Source organism: Schistocerca piceifrons, chromosome 1 (assembly GCF_021461385.2).
Source record: "Schistocerca piceifrons isolate TAMUIC-IGC-003096 chromosome 1, iqSchPice1.1, whole genome shotgun sequence".
Lineage (NCBI taxonomy): Eukaryota > Metazoa > Arthropoda > Insecta > Orthoptera > Acrididae > Schistocerca > Schistocerca piceifrons.
The window spans coordinates 528,817,731-528,844,139 of NC_060138.1; the positions used below are offsets into that span (position 1 = coordinate 528,817,731).

Here is a 26,409-nt window from a genome sequence, read left to right on the forward strand (position 1 = left end):
TTTTCCTGGCGTAAGCACAAAATATATTAAAACAGGAAAGTGATAATGTGTTGTTAATACAGTGTACATATTAAGTTTCTACAGCTTTCTCGTCTTTCATTAATGTATACCTTGATTCGTCCCACATCCCTGAAGGTTCTCCTTCTTGATGGGATCTAAGGAACATGATGAAAGACTACATGAATTAATGCATGAATGAAAATTGCATTGTGAAACTTATATTTCAAAACTTCTCAAACAATACTACTTTCCATGAGTGTTTTCCTACTTTTTGACAAAGTGCAAATAAATATAAGATTAAATAATTCAAAGAAATAATGCATGTTTATGAAACAGTGCTGCTAAACTACCATAATAATATGACAAAAACTGAAATTGTACATTTCCAATAGCATGTGTATGTTACTTACATAGTAAAGAGAATTAAAAACTTACGGTATCTTGAACCACGTCAACAATTGCATCGTTGCACCACCTTGCACTATTACTGTGATGATAACTATCAGTGAAGTAGTTGTCAACATGGCTTGCCTTGCATCTGACACAGTATTTCGGATGGCCAATGCGAAAGACATAGCTCCCCTCAGACCTACAAATGAAAATAACTCAAATTTTACAAAGTTTTTACATGAAATGGGCATTCATTATTGCTGAATTAATCTCTATAAATTAAACAACAAATGTACTATATCTGGTGCACTGAAACAATGCCACAAACAATGTTCACATATAAATTAGAAACCCATTACATAATTAAAGTAGCCGTTATTGTCCAGGGTTGAACCACTTTTACACGTACTTGCAAAAGTAACACTAAAAACCACTTTTTAAACAAAATATACAGTGTTAACTATGATGGGAGAATTCAAGCTGATATTTCTTTACTTAACCATATGATGGCAGAGCATCAATAATTGTTAGTTATTACAAACAAATTTTATTTCTAGTCATAATCACGTAAAACTAGTTATCCTTATTTCCATTTTATTATTGCAAAATTTGTTTATTTCAGAAGTCTTTGGGAAATTATGCAACCATTACTCACTTTTACATCCTCATAGTTATGTTCCCTATTTTGTGTTGATATCAGGACACCAGACTGTGGATAGTCATGCACTTTTATCTGGCAAGAGAATGGTGATTTAGATGGCCTTTGAGGCTACAGCTGCGGACAATACACTTAACTGAGAGTTGAAGTCACCAAATTTATAAGGGTGTATACCAGCCTCTGTCAGGAAGATTCTACACTTATCAGCCAGAACACTATGAGCAACTACCTAATGGCTGATATGTCCACCTTTGACATGGATAACAGCAGTGACACATCATGGAGAGGAACCAACAATGAGGCCTTGGTAGATTGCTGGAGGAAGTTGGCACAACATCTGTGCTCACAAATCATCTAATTTCCATAAATTCCAGGGGGGGGAGAGGGGGGGGGGGGGGAGACACAAGCTCCAACACCACATTCTATCACGTGCCAAATATGTTCAATTGGGTTCAGATCTGGCGAATGGGGAGGGGGGGGGGGGGAGGCATCACATCAATTGAAACTTGCCACTATGTTCCACGAACCTCTCCATCACACTCCTGTCCTTGTGACATGGCGCTTTATCATGTTGAAAATTCCCAATGCCATTGGGCAACGTGGTCATCATGAAGGGGGTGTACATGGTCTGCAACCATGTATGAAACTCCTTAGCTGTCATGGTGCCTTGTACAAGCTCCACTGCACCCATGTTTTCCCACATGTATGTTCCCGAGCACAAAGGAGCCACTGCCAGCTTGTCTCCGTCCTGCAATAAAAGTGTCAAGGAGCTGTTCCCCTGGGAGACGACGGATTGGTGCCCTCCCATTGGCATGATGAAGAGGGTATTGGGATTCATCAGACTACGCAATGCTGTGTCACTGCACCAACTGATCATCACATGCCTGTTTCAGTCGTAGTTGCCAATGTTGTGGTGTTAACATTGGCACATTGCATGGGTTGTTGGCTGCAGAGTCCCATCATTGAGAGTGCTCAGCAAATTGTGTGTTCAGACACACGTGTACTCTGCCCAGCATTAAAGTCTGTTGTTAATTCTGTCATAGTTCGCCACCTGTCTACTCAGCTTACGGCATCTGACATCCGTAATGATAGGTGGTTGCCCAACCCCAGGACATATGAAAGTGGTTTCCCTTGGTTTCTCCATGTGCTGAACACATTCACCACAGCACTCCTCAAAGCTCCGATAAGTCATGCAATTCCTGAAATGCTCACGCCAAGCCCTGCCCTTGGTCAAACTCAGATCGATCACATGCCATCCACATTCTATACATGAACAGGAAGCTCACTGATACTATATGGAACATGCATGTGTCTGACCAGCAGCCAATCCTTACTAGATGATGCTGCTATCCCCTGGATGAGTTTGCATCGACAGTACGTCAGTGGTCGTAACGTTCAGGCTGATCAGTATATATGGCTTGTTGAAAAGATGCCAGTTTTGAGACTGACCCCATGATGAGCTATGTTTAAAAATTGTAGCACCAACAGTGCTGTTGATCTTCAGGACAGGCTTCAATAGTTCAAGTTTTATGGAGTAACAGAAAGGTGGAGATACTGGCACCCCAGAAAGTGTTGATCAAGCGGCGAAGAGTACTATGTTCTGACACTTGTATTGAAGCTGGTATATCTGATGTAGCAAAGTCAGCTTAGCATTGAAAACTAGTGGTAGAAAGCCTGAAGTAACTTATTATGTGACAGACGTAATCACTACTGCTCCACTACGTAAGTATCGCGTACGCTTTCAGGGGGAGTGAATGAAGTGAAAATTGATATCACAGTTCAATGTGTGCTGATATTACTTGCTGTGAGGGACCACTGCTGATACATGTTATCTGTAGGCGATGATGGGGAAGCTGGAGCCAGAGGGAAAGGGGGAAGGGCGGGGGGTGGGTTGTTAGACAAGGCTTTCTCTTTGGTTTATTCATTTTACTTGTTTTTCTTGTGGGATTTTATTTCTAGTTCCAGGTTTCTGGCACTGAACATGAAATGAACAAGCTTACTGCTCTTTGCCATTGCCTCTTCCATCTGCTAGTTGCCTTCAGAGCCTAGGGAGATGGTGGTTTGTGAGATGGAGCATGGTGGTGGCAAGAGGTAGGGCTCCTCAAGAGGGATCTGTCACAAAGGATACTTATCTGCTTGGAGAAAGAGGCAGGAAACCTTAAGCTACATGTAACAGATGAAATAAGGGAGAGATAGCCCCCTTTTTCCTAATGGCATGTGTTTTGACGACAACTCGGGCACATATTGAGACAAGTGAGTTGGCTCTCACTTTTGTTGCAGATTGGTAGTTCTGCAAATTTTTTGTCATCTATACTGAATGGAAGTATTTGTATTTATTTTGGGCTTCAAAAAGCGAGAGTTATTCAGAAAGTAAGGTCTAAATCGCCGTAGCTATTGACTATTGTGCAAACATTGAAACACCCAAGTGAACTGATCTGCCTTTCTCATCAAAAAATGACATTTGCTTTGTTATTGTTGTAGTGTACTGCTTATGGCACCAGTTCAAAATGTTTGGAACAAGTGATCAGCTCACCGACTGTGAAATAAGGACAATGATTTGGTTTCTGACAGGAAGGAATGTTGGAGCAGTGGAAATTTATTGGCATAAATTGATGTGTATGGCACCAACGCAATGGGTGACAAGTATTTAAGTGGGCGACAGCTTTCAAGGACAGATCGGAAAATGTCCGTGATGAATTGCGGTCATGAGCCTCTGACGATTTGGTCAAAGCAATGCACAAAAATATTGGTGAAGACCAGCAATCCATAACTTCAAATTTAGCGCTGGAATTTCTAAATGTGGACAGAACAACTTTGCATAAAATTATCTCTGAAAAATTGCAATTTCAGAAATTGTGCACATGTTGGGTCCCAGACTGCTTACTGAGAAACACAAGGTGGAAATCATGACTTGTGATCTTGATATTTTGGATCAATATCATAAGGAAGGTGATCAATTTTTAGAGAAAATTGTCATACAGGACAAGATGTGGCAAGTGTTTGCAACAGATGATGAGGCGTAAGAAACACTTAAAACTGGTTATCCTCACATGCAGCACCCATCCATGACTTAAGGGAACTAAAGCTTGTAGAACATTATCATAAATGTTTAAACAAATATGGAAACTATATAGAAAAATAGAGGAACATGTAAAGCTGTAAAAAAGCAAAACCAGTTGTTTCGTATTCTGGAAAGATTCGTCATCTGTTCCGGTGCAGACCAAGTGTTGTGCTGCACGTCACCTATTTCTTATATCAATTTTGCTCCTATGGCATAGACAAGGGAGTAAATGCCTTGGACTGGCTCTAATTTCACTGTATTGGTCTTGTCAATGAGACAAGACTGCTGGGACTGTATGGTCATCAGCTTGGGTCTCTTCCAGCTTGGGTCTCTTCACTGTCTGTTATCTTGGACCACACAGTCCATAAAACCTGGCACAGGTAAACATTGCCTGGGGCCCCTCTTTCCAGATATGACAAACACAAATTGCTACGCATTTTTGGTCAGTCGACAGCTCAGTCAACAGCGTGATACCTGCAAGGTCAGGTTCGTGCTACAACCATGCAGGTACTTGATGGCCTCCATTCTCCTCCACTCCCCTCTCTAACCCCCTCCCAAAACAACACACACACACACACACACACACACACACACACACACACACACACACACAGCGAAAATCATGCATGCAATTTCAATATATTGTATGAGCAAATTGAGATAACCCTACGAGAAATTGTATATTTTTGTGAATTAAACGGGGAAATTTTTGTACCTGCACTGTCATAGGCTGCAACGCAGTATATATAAAGTTATGCAAAGTTGATACAGTAGAAAAAAAACTGAAAATAATATCACTTACCTGCAAAAAACAACATATGCTGAAAGTTATATGCGATCTTTGGTTTCCTGCCTAGATTTAAAAGGAATGATAGAGGATAAATGTTTACTGCACGACCCACCATTGCACATAACTGAATTGCGTTAAGTAAAAACATGTCACTGCAGAACAGTATTATTACAAATAAACAGTATTATTACAAATAAAAGCTGTTAGCAAGCCACAGTAAAGCTTCATGTAACAACAGCTTTCCAAATTTGTTACATCCCTTCTATTTACTATTCTTAAACCATGTGGACTAAAGTCCCTTTCCCGCTCAGTGAATGTACTCTGGATCACTTACGATTATTCATCAATGTAATGCATGTTCTTACAAATAATATGAAAGAGAAACTCATATTTATGCAAATACCATATTTTCAGTAAAAAAAGGATACAAATCCCACAATGATGAATCCAGGATCAAAATGGTGTTTTGGGAATGTGAACATAGAAACACCTATGTATACAAATATAAAATTTTCAGCAAGAAAGTTGAGCAGTTCAAACAACTTCTTTGTCCTTGTTCGAGAGTCTACGGACAAATTGTTGTAGGTATAATGTGCTTGACAGATTCCACAAAACAGGACAGCCACAATACCTGAAACAGTAACATTCCTCCTACAGACAGTAATAAATGATTATTTTGACATACAACTGAGACAAAGAGACATTTCATACAATTAGAGAATGAATTTTGTTTTCAGTTCAATTATATATCTCACATCCATTGTTCATAAGATATGCTCAAAATGGCTGACCAGTTAAGAACTCTACTTTTCAAGGACTCTTTTTACCACGTCTAAGAACAATCTGAGGAACACACTGACAGTAATGTTATTAATCTCCCTTGTGTTAATCTTTAGTTTTGCCAGAGTGTGTGGCTTCTTTTTATACACTCCTGGAAATGGAAAAAAGAACACATTGACACCGGTGTGTCAGACCCACCATACTTGCTCCGGACACTGCGAGAGGGCTGTACAAGCAATGATCACACGCACGGCACAGCGGACACACCAGGAACCGCGGTGTTGGCCGTCGAATGGCGCTAGCTGCGCAGCATTTGTGCACCGCCGCCATCAGTGTCAGCCAGTTTGCCGTGGCATACGGAGCTCCATCGCAGTCTTTAACACTGGTAGCATGCCGCGACAGCGTGGATGTGAACCGTATGTGCAGTTGACGGACTTTGAGCGAGGGCGTATAGTGGGCATGCGGGAGGCCGGGTGGACGTACCGCCGAATTGCTCAACACGTGGGGCGTGAGGTCTCCACAGTACATCGATGTTGTCGCCAGTGGTCGGCAGAAGGTGCACGTGCCCGTCGACCTGGGACCGGACCGCAGCGACGCACGGATGCACGCCAAGACCGTAGGATCCTACGCAGTGCCGTAGGGGACCGCACCGCCACTTCCCAGCAAATTAGGGACACTGTTGCTCCTGGGGTATCGGCGAGGACCATTCACAACCGTCTCCATGAAGCTGGGCTACGGTCCCGCACACCGTTAGGCCGTCTTCCGCTCACGCCCCAACATCGTGCAGCCCGCCTCCAGTGGTCTCGCGACAGGCGTGAATGGAGGGACGAATGGAGACGTGTCGTCTTCAGCGATGAGAGTCGCTTCTGCCTTGGTGCCAATGATGGTCTTATGCGTGTTTGGCGCCGTGCAGGTGAGCGCCACAATCAGGACTGCATACGACCGAGGCACACAGGGCCAACACCCGGCATCATGGTGTGGGGAGCGATCTCCTACACTGGCCGTACACCATTGGTGATCGTCGAGGGGACACTGAATAGTGCACGGTACATCCAAACCGTCATCGAACCCATCGTTCTACCATTCCTAGACCGGCAAGGGAACTTGCTGTTCCAACAGGACAATGCACGTCCGCATGTATCCCATGCCACCCAACGTGCTCTAGAAGGTGTAAGTCAACTACCCTGGCCAGCAAGGTCTCCGGATCTGTCCCCCATTGAGCATGTTTGGGACTGGATGAAGCGTCGTCTCACGCGGTCTGCACGTCCAGCACGAACGCTGGTCCAACTGAGGCGCCAGGTGGAAATGGCATGGCAAGCCGTTCCACAGGACTACATCCAGCATCTCTACGATCGTCTCCATGGGAGAATAGCAGCCTGCATTGCTGCGAAAGGTGGATATACACTGTACTAGTGCCGACATTGTGCATGCTCTGTTGCCTGTGTCTATGTGCCTGTGGTTCTGTCAGTGTGATCATGTGATGTATCTGACCCCAGGAATGTGTCAATAAAGTTTCCCCTTCCTGGGACAATGAATTCACGGTGTTCTTATTTCAATTTCCAGGAGTGTAGATCACATCCTTGATTTTTGACTGTTCATGTATCCGCTGAAGTGAATGAAACACAATCCAGCTCTGTGATTTCATGGATGTAACAAATGACCAAAACCATGTACAGTACACTAGACCTCTTTCTTTATCTGGCACCTTAATCCCTGCATACTAGAAACTGCACTGCACTAACTTCTGCACTGCTTTGTGAGCACTACCAAATGAAGTATGAGACGGGACATATAATCTCCAACCTTTTGAAGGTGAATACAGCACCACATTCCTCATGTCAATTTAGTGCCTCCACATCCTCGGAATACAAAGGAATCTCCTTATTGTTGGACTGTTCACCACTACATAATATTTTCCACGGAACATGTCTACAACATGTAACACATGAACGACTGGCAAAATGCTGTATAACAATGAAAACTTGCCACTATTGTGAAAACGACGTGTTTACCAAACAACAAACTGCACAATACTGCATATGTCATATGACCTATACCCCTTCCATTGACATCTTTAGTTTATGCCATTAATACAGGCGGTAATATCTTGCCCTGGTCATCTGTTTTCATGTGTGTGACTTTCCAATCACACTATGTAGCACTTTCCTCTTTTTCTCCCCAGTTTTATGTCACTTAGTTGCAGTTTCCTGTACAAGTTCCCCTGACTGACTGAAGAAAGAACAGTACCGATTAAACACAATATAGGTCTCCATAAATGCTTTTATTTTATCCAAATGTGACACTTACCTTATTTAGCCCAATTTAATACAGAAACATACCTGTGAGGTCAGACGCCTCTGCGATAAGAAACGTGCTGTATGACATCAGCACAAACAAAGCTGATTCCAGAAGAGGAAAATCCCTCACCCTCGTGAACTTGGTCATGTAAACCAATTAAGGAAAATGTTATAACTTTATACAATTGTTCAAATTCTATTAAAACTGAATATTCAAGTTACAAAAAAAAAAAAACTTATTGGCAATGAAAAAAAGAAATATCATGATTTCATAACAGACAATGCATCTAGGATGAATCTGTCACTCTGCAGTGAAGTACATGCTATAATAAATTTTCCTGTCGGAATAAGAGTGCATGCTGGACTGGGACTACAGTATAGACCTTTGCCTTCCACAGAACTCACCCTTACATATTCAGTTCTGGAAAATAGATATATTACAGATATAAGCAGAAAAATCCAAGCACAGAAACTTAAAATTGACAATAAAAACGGTAAACGTTTAACCAAAATTGAAAACTGCCTCAGAAAATGTAACAATGCAACTGGTTTTTCAAACCAATAATAATGTAAGAATGTGGCTACACCATAATATATTGGTCAGAAATGCAATGAAGTTCTGAATTCACATGTGTAAAAATTAACTGTAATGTTTGTGACAGGTACTACATATGACAGACTGGACATGCATCTGATATGAGATATGAAGAGCATACATCTGCAGAACAAGCACATAGTACGGAAACTTTAAATACTGCATCTAAAGGAAGACTACTTCACAAAACAAGGAAAAGATATGAGGGTTGTACCAAAAGCAAGGTTCCCAATAAGCTACAGCCTTAAGGGAAGGTGCTAGGCTAAATCTGACAACAGTGACGTGCGCAGTGGTTCCCCCACTCTCGAGCCCGCCCGTCTACGATTCACTATGTCGCTCAGTGATGGCTCAGAAGCTGCAAGAGATGGAAGCGTTGATCGCCACTCCCGCTAAGTGCGAGGTTCGGGCGGTAATCCGGTTTCTCCACACAAGGAAATTACTGCCCGTGAAGATTCATCAGCAATTGACTGAGGTTTATGGTGAAGAGTGCAAGTCTGTTCAGCACATCCGCAAATGGTGCAGAGCTTTTGCTGAGGGTCGCACGGAAGTTCTTGATGAAGAATAGAATGGAAGACTGCCGGTTTCGGATGCGATTGTCCAGAAGATCAACAGTGAGCTGCTCAAAGATCGGAGGGTCACAGTCCGTGAACTTGTTGAACGCATTCCTGAAGCTTCCCATGGTACAACTGAAAGAACTTTAACAGAAATGTTGGGTTATCACAAGGTATGTGCTCACTGAGTTCCCTGGATGCTGACTGATAGACAGAAGGAGCAAAGCCTTGACTGTGTTCGCAAGTTTCTTCCACAATGTGAGGGGGGAGGCAACAAGGAGAAGTTGTTGGACTCTATCATCATGGGAGATGAAACATGGGTGTTTCATTACACAGACAAAGACTATGGGCCAGGGCAATTCTAGTGCACAAAAGATGCAGAAATGTAAGTCTGTATAAAAATTTGTAATAAAAAAGTTTTAAACCTCAATATCTCTGAACTAATTTTTTTGCAATAAATGATCTGTTTTCTAAAAAAAGTGCTGGTGGTAAAGACATGAAATTTTCACAGCACACATAGTGTGAGATTCAACACATGAACTAGAATAATTAAAATATCCTGAGTTGTTGTGTTTTTATGTTCATTTATTTACAAAATTCTGTCAAAAAATTGAGTGTTAAAAAAGATAACATGCCGAACAATACAATTTCAGCAATAATACTAGTTCAGTGTATCTAGAAAGGTGCGTTCAATAATTATGGAAAATTGTAAGTAGGTGTCTTAAAAAGTTTCCACGCTAATGGGTCACAAAATTCTATAATTTAACATAGGCAGCATAGGACATACAATGTCCCCTTAATGAACAAAGTGAGAAAATTTTACTTTGACAGCTTTGAAGAGTTTTTCTCAGCAAAGTGTGTGGTGTGAAAATATGTAGTCTGCAGGATGCAGACAGCCACGTTAGCCATTTCCTGCTAGACTGTTCTTGTGATTGGTAGATACGGCAGGTGACTTCCTTGTAGGTTGTCCATGCACTGTTGTGGCAAGATATTGACTGGACTCAATAACAAGTAAACAATGGTCCACATGAAAATTGAGAGCTTTGTACACCAGTAAGCCTACTTATCTTGCCTTTAGTTTTATATGTTGCCTTCTACAGTTCCTTTTGCATATTTTATACTTTTACATATTAAACCTGTTCTGTTCCAAAAATGCATTATGAATAGCATCACAACTTTTTCTGTGATATGATTTTTACCCGCCACACAATTCTCGAGTTAAAACGAAAATCTTTCGGATTTTACAATGTGAATTATATGTGACTTGGATAATGAGTCCTAATGTAATTTCATATGCATGTGAATGTTATATTTATCTGGTTTTATTAACTGATGAAAGTGGGGCTTGAATAGTGCCATCAGCAAATAATTTCATTCTGTTGTTGTAAGTGTGATGCAGAAGCACAGAAGACAATTTGTATTTTGTGACTATTGCTGTGAAACGTTGCTCTTTAGCAAACTAAACTGGTATGTTTTCTCTAATGTATATACATTGTCTAGCAGAATTCTGTTTCCGTAATTCTTTTTCATTTCTGATATTAAGTGATTGGCAGTTGAAACAGGTCAAACTTTTTACCAATTTTTGTGATTTTTTAAGTGAGTGTCAGATTGAATACTTCACAGACAATGTCTTGTTTCATCAAATCACTTCTTTTTATGAAAGAGAAAGTGAATGATAAACAGTAGTATAAGCCAAAAAAGAATTATGCCACTTACAATATGGAGTTGACATGTAATTAGAGTAACATAATAACTTTAACCAAGTATAAATAACTGACAAGTTATAAATTTATAAATCATACACTAAAAGGATATCAAGGCTGTAATGCATCCCATGACAGTTCCAATCAGGAGAGATAAACTGAAAATCACGAAGAAATCCCCCAATGCTCTAAAGAATGCATCAGTTTCAAAACCTCCTGATCCTGATTGGTACCTTTCTCCATAATTTTGTATAGCTCTGGAAACAAAATAAATTGTTATTTTGTCACAATTATAGAAACTTGAATTGATGTTATGCTGAACGCAACTTTATAGCAACATTCTACTCAGTTATCCAGTATAAACTCACCCGCTTAAAACAATAGCAACTGCATCATTTAGGACACTTTCACCAAAAACAAGTGCATACAAATTGACATCAACATGAAGGTCGTTGAAAATGGCTAATATTGTCAAAGGATCTGTTGGAGAAATGAGGGCACCAAAGTATAAAGTATCCAAAAACGTGAAACTTGACTTCAGATAGGGTCGCAACTGGATGAAACCATACATCAAAGCACTGTAACAGTTTGAGAACACTACATTCACATATTGCTTTGTATAACAGCCACAAGTAATTCTAATTTACATAAAATTCTAATTTTTAGGCACAAGAAAGGCTGAGAAACATTCTTACCCCACAGCAAACGACGACAGTGTTGTGCCAATCAGTGCGTAAGTCAAAATAGCCCCAAGGTTTCGAAAGAAGTATTTCTGGTTAATAAATACAAGTATCATGTCAGTGATGTAAAGCAGAGTGAATAAAACTGATTATTCATAGTAGTTATAAGTATAAGGAAATTGTATGTGTTCGTAAGACTTGGAGGAATCACTAGAACATTACAAAATCACGTATGAAGTTTAGTCACAAAGGTTACAGCTGAAATTTGTAGCACAATATCTTTATGCTAGTTTTAATCATCCAATATATACCTTAAATGACATACAAATATTTGAAACCAGCATATAGTTACTCAATCCTGTTACTTTACGTCCTGCAACAACAGAAACTGACTTATTATTACTGAACTTCAAGATTTTCCTAGAATTTTAAGGTGCTATTGTTCCTAATAGCACTATATAAAGTGTGGCCAGTGTTTATTTTCAGCAGATATCTCCCACAATACTGGTACCATCTAATATACTGCCACTGGCTTTTGTGTAATTATCAGCTCTCATAAACAACCCCACTCACATGAACCATGGACCTTGCTGCAGCGCTGGTGTGGAGGCTTATGTGCCTCAGCGATACAGATAACCGTACTGTAGCTGCACCCACAAGGAGGATACCGTTAACCCTGAGAAACAGAACTGGTGTTCTATGGATTGGAGTGTGGAATGTCAGTTCCTTTAATCGGATAGTTAGGCTAGAAAATGTATAAAGGGGAATGGGAGTTACTGAAGTTTGGTTACAGGAGAAACAGGACTTCTGTCCAGGTGAATACAGAGTTATAAATACAAAATCAAATAGGGGTAATGCAAGAGTAGGTTTACGAATGAATAAGGAAATAGGAACACAGATAAGCTACTATGAATAGCACATTGAACGCATTACTGCAGCAAAAATAGACATGGAGCCCACACCCACCACAGTAGTGCAAGTTTATATGCCAATTAGCTCCACAGATGAAGAGACTGAAGCCATATATGATCAGACACAACAAATTATTCAGACAGTTACGGGGCACAAAAATTTAATTGTGGTGGGGGCTGGAATTCGATAGTAGAAAAAGGAAGAGAAGGAAAAATAGTACATGAATATGGACTAGGGGAAAGGAATGAAAGAGGAACTCATCTGGTAGAATTTTGCACAGAGCATAACTTAATCTTTGCTAACACATGGGTTAAGAATCATGAAAGAATGCTGTGTATGTGGAAGAGACCTGAAGACACTGGAAGGTTTCAGATTGATTATGTAATGGTACGGCAGAGATTTCGGAACCAGATTTTACACTGTAAGATATTTCCAGTGGCAGATGCGGACTCTGGCCATAATGTATTGGTTATGCACTGAAGATAAAAACTGAAGAAATTACAATAAGATAGGAATTTAAGGAGATGGGATCTGGATAAACTGAAAGAACCAGAGGTTGAGAGTTTCAGAGGAAGCATTAGCCAACAACTGACAAGAGCATGAGAAAAAATATAGTACAAGAGGAATGGGTAGCTTTGAGAGATGAAATAGTGAAGGCAGCAGAGGACCAAGTAGGTAAAGAGATGAGGGCTCGAAGAAATCCTAGGGCAACATAACACACACTGAATTTAACTAATGAAAGGGGGAAATATAAAAATGCAATAAATGAAGCAGACAAATGGGAATAAAAATGCCTAAAAAGAAGGATTTTGAAACATATATCATTAGGGAAAAGATTGGCACCCCCTACAGGAAAATTAGAGAGACCTTTGGAAAAAAGAGAACCACCTGTATGAATATCAAGAGGCCACATGGAAAGCCAGACCTAAGCAAAGATAGGAAAACTGAAATGAATATATAGAGGCTCTGTACAAGGGAGATGTGTTTCAGGGCAATATTATGGAAATGGAAGAGGATGAGTATGAAGATGAGATGGGAGATATAATACTAGGTGAAGAATTTGAGAGACTACTGAAAGACCTCCGTCAAAACAAGGTCCCGGGAATAAACAACATTCTGTTAGAGCTACTGATAGCTTTGGGGGAGCCAGTCATGACAAAACTCTTCTATCTGGTAAGCAAGAGGTAGGGGACAGGCAAAATATCCTCAGACTTCAAGAAGAATATAACAATTCCAATTACAAAGACCGTACATGCTGAAAAGTGTGACAATTACCAAACAATCAGTCTAATAAGTCATGGCTGCAAAATACTAACACGAATTCTTTACAGGAGAATGGAAAAACTGGAGGAAGCCAATCCCCGGGGAAGATCAATTTGGAGTCCAGATAAATGTAAGAACACGCGAGGCAAACCTGACCTCACGACTTCTCATGGAACATAGGTTAAGGAAAGGCAAACCTATGTTTATAGCATTTGTATACCTGAACAGAACTTTTGATCATGTTTGCTGGATGCTCTCTTTGAACTTACGAGGGTGGCAGGGGTAAAATACAGAGATCAAAAAGCTGTTTACAACATGTACAGAAACCAGATGGCAGTTGTAAGAGTTGAGGGACACGAAAGGGAGGCAGTGATTGAAAAGGCGGTGAGGCAGGGTTGTAGCCTATCCTCAATGTTATTCAATCTGTACATTGAGCAAGCAGTAAAGGACACAGAAATAAATGTCAGTGACATTGTAATTCTGTCAGAGACAGCAAAGAAGTTGGAAGAGTAGCTGAACAGAATGGACGGAGTCTTGAAAGGAGGACATAAGATGAACATCAACAAAAGCAAAATGAGGACAACGAAATGTAGCTAAATTAAATCAGGTGATACTGAGGGCATTAAATTAGGATATGAGACACTTAAAGTAGTAGATGAGTTTTGCTATTTGAGCAGCAAAATAACTGATGATGGCTGAGGCAGAGTGGACATAAAATGTAGACTGGCAATGGCAAGAGAATCATTTCTGAAGAAGAGAAATTTATCAATACCGAGTAAAGACTTAAGTGTCAGGAGGAAGTCTTTTCTGAAAGTATTTGTATGAAGTGGTAGCCATATATGGAAGTGAAACTTGGACATTAAGCAGTTTAGATACGAAGGGAATAGAAGCTTTTGAAATGTGGTGCAATAGAAGAATGCTGAAGATCAGATGAGTCTATAACATAACTAATGAAGAAATACTCACTGGAAATGGGGAGCAAAGAAATTTGTGGGACAACCTGACTACAAGAATGGATCATTTGGTAGCACACATTCTGAGATGCCAAGGGCTTGGGTGGGTGGGTGGGTGGGGAGGGGGGGGGGGGTGTAAAATTGTAGAGGGAGACCAAGAGATGAATACAGTAAGCAGATTCAGAAGGATGTAGGTTGCAGCAGTTACTCAGAGAGGAAGAAGCCTGCACAGGATAGAGCAGCATGGAGAGCTGCATCAAATCAGTCTTTGGACCGAAGATGATGACGACGACAACAACATCAAAAATCTAATACAACATTATGGGCGAGTTCACAAATTTCGACATATAGCCAGCACTTCTAATATTGTTTCTTAGCACTTACAAGACCACACATGACACGAAGAGCTCAGTGCAAACATTACAGAGTTGGCAGATGCAATTGCTGCTCTACTTGCAGCACCCAGAAGCGAGTCTGTCATGAACAATGCATTCCGTGTGTTTCCAAGCCCAGTGATCAGACACTTTTATTAAATCACATCCCTGGATGGCCACAATGATGGCAGCCATTGAGGGCTGCATCATATATGGCATCACCAGCACGGAAGGCCTGCAATGGGGACAGCAGAACTAACTGCGGCCATGACAATCAGAGGTGTCACAACCAGTTCTTACCCAGCTTGTAGATGCACTGCAACCACTGGTTCACCAGATGCATTACAACCACTGGTTTATCAGCTGTACACCCCACTAGTATCAGTGACTGGGGAACTAACAACAGGCAAATCTCACCAGAACTGCCATCTTATAACAGACTGTGCTCGGACTGGGACAAGTCAGGTAATGACGATGTATGCCAGCAAGCAAATGCCACTTACAATATAGGTCCAATTGCACCACAACAGGAGGACATCAATATGGCTAATCCCTCCCACTTCATGCCACTCTTCCAACTTAGTAGACCCCACCTGGGTCACTTCCAATCCTACATACCAATGCCAGGGGAGAGGGACCTCAGTTTGGGTAGCAGTATTGATATCTTGTCAGAGATAGTCATACAGCTACAGACAGTTTGTCACCAAAGGGTAGCATATCACTGACCACAGTCAAATAGGTTAGTAGACCCTGTGACATAATGCTGTTAAAAGACAAACCTTTGACCCGAGTACTTCACATGGTTTCAAGACTCATTACTCTGTTCCATCAAGTTATCTATTTAAGGGATATACTGAAAACAATTGCCACACTTCCTGTTTTACATGGTTGGATTTCAGCTGGACTGACTGTGACCATGCTGTTAGAACAGCTGGGAACTAGTTTGCAGAACGTGACTTTGGCTGTTAACTGCACTACCACTATTTGTTTATCTGTGTGTTAATGCCTATAGTAATCTTCGTCTGTTGAAATAAATCACAGTGCAGGTCTTTCCTTTTTCCTTCTTTAGCAATCTTTCTCTATACATTCTGCAGCATAGGATTCTCTTAATCTTCTTCCAATTTTAAGGTTACACAAAATGTAAGTTTGTGCAGAAAATTGGGATGGTTTCACCCACAAATGCTCTGGAATATTCAGTACTTTTTATGACACAGTGTTGGATATATCATCCAAGTTCCACTTCAAAAATACAAGAGACTCAAAATTACATATAGCACTGTTAACTCCTGTACTTATTAATAAACATACACCCCCCCCCCCCCCCCCCAATACAAAGAAAATCTGGAGAACAGTAATATCAAGTTGCTCACTTTGTTGTGTAGCTTTCAAACACAGCTAAAATTCAGTTCTTTAACAGCAAAGCTATTTGAAAAAACACTATGCAATACAAGAGACTACAATGCCATTTAGAGGTAATGTTATGAAGAAAACGGAACTTACCCTTTTCAAGCTATAACCAGCATGAAAAATGATTGGTGGTAATATAATATTGAAAAATATTTCTGGATCAAATGTAGCCTGAAACAGACAATGCATGGGATTATTTTTCTAAGTGACTAGGAACAATATCTAGATTTGAAGTTGATAAGACAATTTTATTACTAAAGTGGACGATTAGGTAATTACTAATGGAGCAGTAGCACAGCTGACTATGGAATTTAGCAAATAACAAATCTGGCAGAAAAAATAACATCAAATTTGGCACAGAACTGAATTTTTCAAAAAACACTGAATTTGGCAACGAACAGCATGACACTGACAAAAAATGGCACTGCACGTGGAAAAAATAACAGAGAATGTGGGGAAAAAAAGAACAAGGAAGAAAGAATCTGGCAAGGCAAAAATGACCTCAACTTTGGCAAAAAATAATAATGAATTTAGCGAATAAAATTTAAACAAATTTGGCAAAATAAACAACACTGAAGTGGCAAAGAAACAGCAATGAGTTTGGCCAAAATACGGCATTGAATGTGGCAAAAAAATACGAATTTGGCAAAAATTGCAACTAATCTGGCAAAAAGTAGTACCTAAATTGGCCACAAAATATAATAATTTCTTCCTATTCCTCTCTGTTCCGTATGGAAGATTTTTGGACAGTATAATTCCTGTTGTCCTGGTATATTTCTGCATGACAAGGTCTGTGCATTCAGCATTGAAATTTTGCTGTGAATTACTTACACATCAGTTGCGTTCAAACTTAAACTGATTCCTTCCTGTAACTAATAAACACCACAATATTTTTATTGTTTACTTCTGTGTGCATGACCTGCTGATTTGCATCTCATTGTCTGATCCCACTGTAGATGATCATTAACTCTGGTCATTCGTATGACCTATAGCAAGCAGACAGGGGATGAAAGCAGTCCTCAAGCGGAGTTTGAGAGAGGAAACGTCCAACAGGAAGTCCTCTACACTGTTGGGACTAGACAGTTAAAGCAGCAGCTGACTGCTACCAGCAAAAGACAATTGCAAAAAGCACTTATGACATGAACATCAAATTTGATGTTCCTCATAATTTACATCTTATTACAGATGAATTTTGTTATTTCATACCAAGGCAGTACATTTTCACTGCTAATACTCATTTCTTGGAGAGAGAAAGAAAAAAAAAGAAAAAAGAATCCTGATGTACAGATTGCAGCTAAAAGATGTGTTGTCTCCTATTAGCACACTTCAACTTGGCAGAATGGCTTTGAGTCATCAAGCACAGATATGAACGGAACTTTAACAGGAATTTTAACCACCTTCGAGTGTCCTGAGGCAATAAATTATAGCTACTCCGGAAATAATAAGAGTTAACTGCACACTGGTTGTAGGTATTGCAATGAGTTTGTGTGTGCCCAGAAATCAAAGTACAATCACAATCTGGATTATATTCAACAAGATGACGTTCCACTATTGAAGGTACGAAAATCTGCTGTCAAAATTTTTATTTACAAAACATCTACAAAATTATATTACATATACTGGCTATTCTGTAGCCAAATGATTATAAAGAAATATTCTGTAACAGTCTCTCTAAAATGTAGAGTGGCAGATACATACCTTAAGTTCAATTTCACTGTCATCAACATCAATTTCTCCTCTGAATGTATAGGCATACGTCTTGTTTGGAACATTTGGTGACCCTCCTTTGTTTGGAAAACGTAGCCATAAGGAATCCGGAGGCAAAGACAGATTATATTTGTCTTTCTCAGGTACAACAGTCATGTGTACAACAGAACTGGCATTTCCAGCATATCGTATAAGAGCTCCCACAATAAGGCCTTGAAAGAAAAAAAGGATGCTTTAAGTTCCAATCAGTATGAGACAGCACTATGTTTTCAACATTTTATTGTATGGAACTGGGGACCTAGAAATTACGGAGAGGCTTCGTCCCTGCCATAGCCCGCAGTGGTTCACAACCCAACAACAGGCTACAGCAGTCCACTCACCCCACTGCCGTCCCTCACCGAACCCAGGGTTACTGCGCGGTTTGGCCCCCAGTGGAGCCCCCGGGAATGTCTCGCACCAGATGAGTGTAACCCCAAATGTTTGTATGGTAGAGTAATTACGATGTATGTGTACATGGAGACAGTGCTTGCGCAGCAATCGCCAACATAGTGTAACTGAGGCGGAATAAGGAGAACCAGCCTGCATTCGCCATGGCAGATGGAAAATCTGCCTTTAAAACCATCCACAGACTGGCTGGCACACCAGACCTCGACACTAACCCGCCAAGCAGATTTGTGCCGGGGATTGGCATGCCTTCCTGCCCGGAAAGTAGTAAATAAGACTGCACGGCTAACCGGTCAGGTATGTTTTCGACACAGTAATTTATATAAATTGCACATGTTGCTGGAGTGTTCTGATATTTGGAAAACAAGAATACTTGTCAGCCGAGATCTATGTTTTAGTATTTTTATTTCCTCAATGAGTGGCTTTGACAGAGTCCAGCTGTCATCTACAGATCTTCTGGAAATAATATTACTGTACATAAATTGCACAACTTAATGCACATCAGTGCCCAGAAGAGTCTTAAAGTGCAGGACTGCATTCTGCAGGGCAGAATGAAGCATGTCTGTAGGTATGTTGGCAACCTCTTATGATATTCTGCACTTCTGACCAGCACATGTGTGAATGTTCCCCTCGTAAACCCTCTCTTCAGGTAGACCCACAACCAGAAATCATGGAGTGAGATCAGGTGATCATGCCTGCGAAGCACTTGGAAATGATCGACTGATAATTCGATAGTTTCCAAATGTGTTTCAGAGAACTAGGTGAACTTCATGAATGATGTGCGACGGACCCCATTGTGCTTGACAACTGTTGAGTTCAATGTGTCTCCCTCCTGTAGGGCAGGTATGACATGCTGGCGAAGCGTATTGCAGAAACACTGGCCAGCCACATTGCATTTCTTTGGTCCTTGAGCACTAACCTGTTCAAAAGAGAATGAGCCAATGATGAACATAGCCATGAAGCCACACCACCTGGTGATATGTTCAACATACAGAGGAACTTCATGCACAGTGACTGGAAGTGAAGATCCCCACACTTGGCAATTCTGAGCATTCACCTCACTTGTCAGAGAAAAATGAGCTTAGTCTGTCTATAAGATGGTCCCTTGTCAACTTCAATCCTTGCAAGAAAGTGGACAGCCATGTGTCCTGTGGTGGAAGCTTCTTTACGATACAGATTTGTACTGATACCATTTGAAAATGGTTTGAAACACGTTCCGTACCGTGGACCAAGGGATGTTCAAGTGTCATGACACAACATGCGCACTGCCTGATGATCAGGAATTGTACACTGCGTTGTCTGCCACAGCCACAGCGATTTCATCAACCACCTGTGGTGCAACCTGTTGTCGGCCTCTTCCTGGAGCAAAGCCCAGTTCTCCAGTCGATTCGAACTATTTCATCATGCTCCACACAGCAGTTACAGAAAGAGGACCCTTCAGTAATCCTTTCAGCCAGTGATAATCTCGCAGTGCAGCTGCAGCATTATTGTTTTGATAATAGTGCTTCACCAATAATGCCCTGCTCCTTTTGTCCATGCTCATGTTGACACGTCATGTGCACTGTGACTGGTCAGGTGTGAGACACTATATATCACAATGACAGCACCAGGTGGCCATAGTTGGAACTGGACGGTAGCACTGTGATGCATGGAAATCATGCACCCCATACTCTGGGCAATAATGCTACCAAGTTTGGTACTGATATGCGATTAGTTTCCATTTTATAATGTGTTAAACAGGGAAAGTTTAATTATAACCACCCAGTATATACATATATGAGGGCTGGAACTTAAATAGTGGCAACTAGTTATTCACAACCAATGCAAAAAGAGTTACATGTTTGCACCTGTTACTGCCCTTCAAAGTAGTCACCAGTTTTGTGTAAAACCCGTTGTCAGCGATGTGAAAGGCGCAGTATACCGTTAGCAGAGCCTGTTCTATTGATGGTGCGAATGGAGCGGCCTACTGCCTGTTGAATCTCTGGGACAGTTCTGAAGCGAATGCTATGAAGTGGTTCCTTCATCTTCGGAATCAAATCAACGTCACAAGGACTTAAGTCCGGGGCGTGTGTTGATGGTGCAGTACTTTCCAGTCCCATTGACCGAACAGAGCAGCTACAGTTTGCGCTGTATGTGCCTGTGCGTTGTCCTGCAAAATGATGGGTGTGTTGCGCAGAAAGTGTCGCTGCTTCTTTCCCAAAGCTGGTTGCAGGTGATTCTCCAAAAACGAACAGTAATACTGTGCACTGATGGTCTGCCGTGCAGGAACATAATGCGTTGGGATAACACCATCACAATCGTACACGAGAATCACCATAACTCTACACCGCTCCATTCGCACCATCAACAGAACAGGCAATTCTAACAGTATACTATGCCTTCTACATTGCTGGCAATGGGTTCTACACAACGCTTGTGAGTACTTTGAAGGACAGTAACAGGAGCGAACATGTAACTCTTTTGTATCGGTTGTGAATAAATAGTTGCCACTGTTTAAGATCCAACCCTCATATAAAGAAATGTTTACAGGAGACAGGACGTGTGGTTAGTCTTGGTACCATCCTGGCGTTTCCCTGAAATGATTTGGAGAAACTTAATTAGAATGGCCAAACAGAGCATGAACCTTCCAAATCTGAAGCCTGCGTCTTAGTTGTTCAGTCACTGGGAGCATGATGTAGCACATTCCTCATTTACCCAATGCTGATTTCCGTATTATTATTCATGGTATTAAAAAGTTAGTTTTAATTTCCATGTCATCACTGATGTATTTTCCAGTAGATCAGCACCGTCCCAACACCATTATCCTTGTCTGATTTGATCCGTAAGTGACTGCTTACACTTGGACAACTAGTACTCCACATGACATGTCCTTGATGTGTACATTATTTTGGAATGATGCTAAGTAACATGACAGTGGTTCCTACAACTATGAGGATGGCAAGATTGCATGTAACAGAACAACCGTTGCAATCAAATGTTCATTAAATGGAAAAGGAAGATAAACATTATTCTTGCCAGTACATTTCATGAAGAATTCAGATGAATGTTACAAAAACAATTTTTTTTCTCTTGCACATAAGGTATGTTGACAAGAATGATTGATACCCTGAAAGCTACTAAATGGCATAATCACGACTGCAGGAAATTTTCTCAGATGTTCCACTATATACATGATTATTCTCAACCAATACAGAACTTTTCAGAAGAACAGTTACAACATAACAATATTCACACTATTTAAAAAAAAGAAGAAGAAACGAAAAAAAAAAAAAAAATGAACTGCCACCCAAGAGAATTCAAGTAGGGTGCTGCATAGAAGGACAACCATCTTAATTCCAAGATACTATTCCCGCCATGCTGCCAAAATATTTTTTTTTTTTTTTTAAATTCAAAGTGCTGTAAATAGATAATGTATGCTCTAACTAAAGTATAATGAATTCAACAATGAAAAATGGAAACAAGTTGGTATACTGCTGTGTGAAGCTTTAACTAAGTATGTCCACTAGTGTATTATGAAAATGATTCAGATGTCTAATCTTTTTCATTTTTTGATGATTTTTTCTCTTCATGAGTTCTTTCAACAATTTCCTGGTTGGTGGATATTTCCATTCATTTTATACACAATAGTGGTCTCCAGCATCATACATCAAATTGTTCAAGAGATGTCTCTTCAATTTTGTCCACTGTCCACATTTCACAGCCATAAAAAGCATCAAACCATTCCGCCCCACTTTTGCATATCTTAGCTTCTCTAAATCTAAATTGTTACTCTGTTTTCTCAAATTTTATTGTTTATGGGTCTTGGACCAGACTAGTATTTCTGGCTGTTTTGTGTTAATTTTAATCTTATATTCACCTATAACTATTGGATCAATAAATCCTAAGTGTCTTTGAATTTTCTTGATCTGGGACACCATCCACACTACCGTTCCATTCAGTCGACCTTCCCATAACTTTGCCACCTCTGACAGAATTACAGTATAAACAAGTTTAAAATTTTTTATTTCTTCCCCATGAACACTAATTCCATTTCCAAATTCTTCCTTAATCTTACTGCTTGATGTCTGTACAGATTGAATAATAGGAGGATATGCTACAACCCTGTCTCACTCCCTGCTCAATTACTGTCTCCATTTCACGTCTTTCATTTCTTGTGACTGCAGTGTAATTTTTGCACACTTGTAGATAACCTTCTGCCAAGATGTTATCCCAAAAACTTCCAAACAGTATGTTTCAGCCAACACATGCTATAAATGTGTTTGCCTTTCTCCATCTGGCTGCCTCTGTAGCCAAGTATCCAGGTTCAATTCCCAGTGCCAAATCAGATTTTTTTTCTGAAAAGGAGAGGTCTCCAGTGATGAGATCAACTTTTTGAAACCATCTATACCGTTACATCCGGAATTTTACGTGGCACTTAAGAAAGTAGTATTTTGTTAGAGCAGTTCTGTGGAGTAGTGCAGAAGGCTGTGGTTCCAAATCTTATCAAGGGCTTTAATTTTTATTTTTATTTTTAATCTTTATCAAAATGACTTTGATCATTATTTTTATTTAGTTTATAATGTTTATGAATGTGTATTTAATTATATTTATCACAATACTTTGAAATTCTGATCTGTCTTTTAAAAATAAAAGATGAAATAATTTACTTATAGCAATTGGGTAATGGTGTCAACAATGTATTTTTTGTTACAGGATGTACAGGTTTTTGGATGGTAATCATCATACAGACATTTAAAACAGCCTAAATTGCTATTGCACTACTGACAAAATAATGCAGATGAAGGTTTAAACAGAACAATGGATCATAAGTAAAACCAAATTCAAGTGAAATGAGGAATAGAAATAATGAATGCAGTAACAAGGACGAAAAAATGGCATAATGAAATGATGGAAATTAAATCAAAATTAATACCTAAGGTTAATTAAAATCACATGAACAAAGATTTCATGTGGAAAAAGAACAATAGGAAGAAAAATGAGAGCAAATGAAGAAGTTAATATAATAATTAAAATGATGTGACAATGGAACAGAAATAAAAGTTACATTTACACCAATTAACTGAATAAAAATAGCTATCAAAGTTGTTGCAATCAAAACTCAAAAATTCAAACTCACAACCATCTTTACATTGGAGATCTTATCCCATCCATTACACCACACAGCCACTCAATATAAAACTTTCTTAACATTACTGAGCATCACATAAAATTCTGAATTTCTTTTTGGTTGATTACTCGCAAATAAGGGCCCACCATGTTGAATGGTTGTGGTGTGTAATATCTGGGATCTTAACCTACATCACCATATAGATGGTTCTAAAAAGTCGATCCCACCATTGGGAAACTCTCCTTGTGAGCTAAGGAGTTCAGAAACTGGGTCCAGTCACCTCATGAGACTACATGAGAAGCACCTTCAATAAAGAAGCAGCAGCATCACCAGGATTGATCTACTGGCAATAATGGCTGGTGGGACTGGCGACATGCGGATCTCACATCCCACAACCATAGAGCACTCCTCGTATTGCCTAGTACGTAGCAGTTGACGAGTTGGTACGGACCTAAGGCCTAATCTGTGAGTGATATTCACTTTTTATTTCACCTTTCATCAAAATATTTCTACATTAAGTCATAAAATCAGTATTGCCAAGCGCATTTCATTTTTCTAGAACTCAAACAGATCTTCCACTAATTGTGCTTTTCTTCCGTAAATAATTAGTGTCAGTATTTTGCCACCATAAATTATTAAACTAATAGTTCTGTAATAACAACACCTATCAGCAACAGTCTCTTTTAGGAATTGGAAAATATATTCTTCTTGAGTCTGAGGTTATTTCACCTGTCATACATGTTCCATATACCAGATGAAACTATTCTGTCATTGTTGCTTCCCAACAGTCTTAAAAGTTTGTGGAAATGTCATCTAGCCCAGGTACTTTGGTTCAACATATGTCCTGCAATGTTTTTCCAACTGTTCTCACAGTATGACACTGTCCATTTCATCTTCATCCACTTCACTGTCCAGACTATTGCCAACAGGTTTCTTTTATTTATTCCTATATATCTGAGCCACTTAGATTAAAAAAGGATTAAGAGAGAGGGTTAAGATAGGGAGATGGTTTATCATAATTGCTTTTCAACTATGCAGTCAAGTATTTGATGCGGAAATAACACAAGGAAAATCCTAAAAACATAACAATTGGAACAAAGATAGGTCAAATAAACATAAATTGTTTGGGATTTGCAGATGACTTAACATTACTAGCTAAAAACATTTAAGAAGACAGAAATCAAATAACATTCCTAGAAACTACTGCACAAAAAATAGGACTCCAGATAGGTCTATCACTTGAGAAGGCTGAGATGTTAACACGTCCACTAGTAATCAAGCACATAACTATCAATAACAAGAAGTAAAAATAATGAAACAATTCAAATACTCACGAGAAATTTTAACATGCTACTTGTACAAGAAACCTACATGACAAGTAAGAATTAACAAAATGACAAAAAGGGCAAAAATTAACATGATCTGCATACTATAAAAATGTCTATCAATCAAAAATAAATTAAAACATTAGAAGTTGGCGATTCAAACACAGGTGACATACAGAAAAGAAACTCTTTCCAAAGTCACCCAGAAAAGAATCGAAAAACCCCTAAAAGTACAGAGTACACTCGCTAGAACACGCATAAATCAGAAATACGAAGAAGATGGACAATCGAGCGTAGTGCCAACTGAAGTGGTGTACAGTGAACTGGAGCCCATTACAGATACTATACAGAAAAAACATCTCTTTTTCTAGTCACGTTATGAGGCCACCAGAAACCAGAGCATCAAGAAAAATTATAAGAAACTTTGGAACATGAATGAACAAGTAGGATAGATAAAGGAAATCAGGGAGAATATGAAAGAGATACACTTAACCCTGGGCAGAAAATTTAAGAAAACTGAGAAAAATAAACAAGATTTAAACCAAAAACAGACAAACAACCAACAATAAAAAAAGGTATTTACAGACGTGCAATGACAAAACACATTAGGACGAATGAAAAGATACTGGATGATTTGTAAAGAAAATCTATCGAAGAAGATGACCAGAAAATGATTGACTGAAGGGTCCAATGAGGACGTAAAAGCAGCAGAATAAGAAGAAAGAAGAATCCTATATATTCCTTCCACCCTTCATCCTTCCTTTTGTTGCTTCATACTGGCTTTCCTCTTAGCTGTAGTACCTACTATTGTGATTTTATTTTCCAGGAAGATTTATTTAAGTTTCCTTTGTTGCAGCATCAAGCTCATTCAGTCTCTCACAGCCAGCCAAGGAGTATGCGGGTCAGCAACAGACATAAGCCTGCAACCGGATGCGGCAATAATGCTGATGTACGTTCTGTAACACAGAGTTCTCCGATTAACAGCGGATGAGACTGTTACATGCTATGGCACCAAGCCGCATTTCCAAAGCCGAATACATGACAGAAACTTATATCGTTATACCCCCAGCTGGAGTGAGTATATATGAAGGAATTTATGGCATAATGGTGTCAGTCAGATTCTGACAAAAATGAGTTCAATACTATGTTATGTAGTATATGCTGCACTCTTTTGTAGGGCACAGTGATGCATATCTTTGTATGCACAATAGCATCACAGCTGGCACCCCAAGTTCTATTGGGAAATGGTTTGTACAATAGACGTAGCAAAGCGAAGCAGTCTGGCTTGCACCACAGTACCATAAAACAAAATAAGATTTTCTGTTCCACCACTGGGAAGCTTTCCTTTCTTTATCACCACTATCACCACCACACAGAAAAGTTTGTTTTATCATCTTCAAAACTAGTTTGAG

At 39.7% G+C, this 26,409-nt stretch overlaps 1 protein-coding gene across 4 annotated transcripts in view; it reads right to left on the bottom strand.

Moving 5' to 3' along the window:
- Positions 1-26,409, bottom strand: part of LOC124798588 (sodium/hydrogen exchanger 7) — a 168,313-nt gene that overhangs the window by 131,681 nt on the left and 10,223 nt on the right. For all 4 annotated transcript variants that reach the window (XR_007016960.1, XM_047262055.1, XM_047262063.1 and 1 more), the window contains exons 2-10: positions 18,113-18,333; positions 16,508-16,585; positions 11,521-11,597; positions 11,194-11,403; positions 10,938-11,082; positions 8,019-8,124; positions 5,328-5,530; positions 4,912-5,023; positions 436-589 (exon numbers count right to left, since the gene is read on the bottom strand). Coding sequence is in view for 3 of the 4 variants with exons in the window: in XM_047262055.1 (XP_047118011.1) it covers positions 436-589; positions 4,912-5,023; positions 5,328-5,530; positions 8,019-8,124; positions 10,938-11,082; positions 11,194-11,403; positions 11,521-11,597; positions 16,508-16,585; positions 18,113-18,333 (1,306 nt within the window). In the remaining variant the exon portion in view is untranslated. The remainder of the gene's footprint in view (positions 1-435; positions 590-4,911; positions 5,024-5,327; positions 5,531-8,018; positions 8,125-10,937; positions 11,083-11,193; positions 11,404-11,520; positions 11,598-16,507; positions 16,586-18,112; positions 18,334-26,409) is intronic.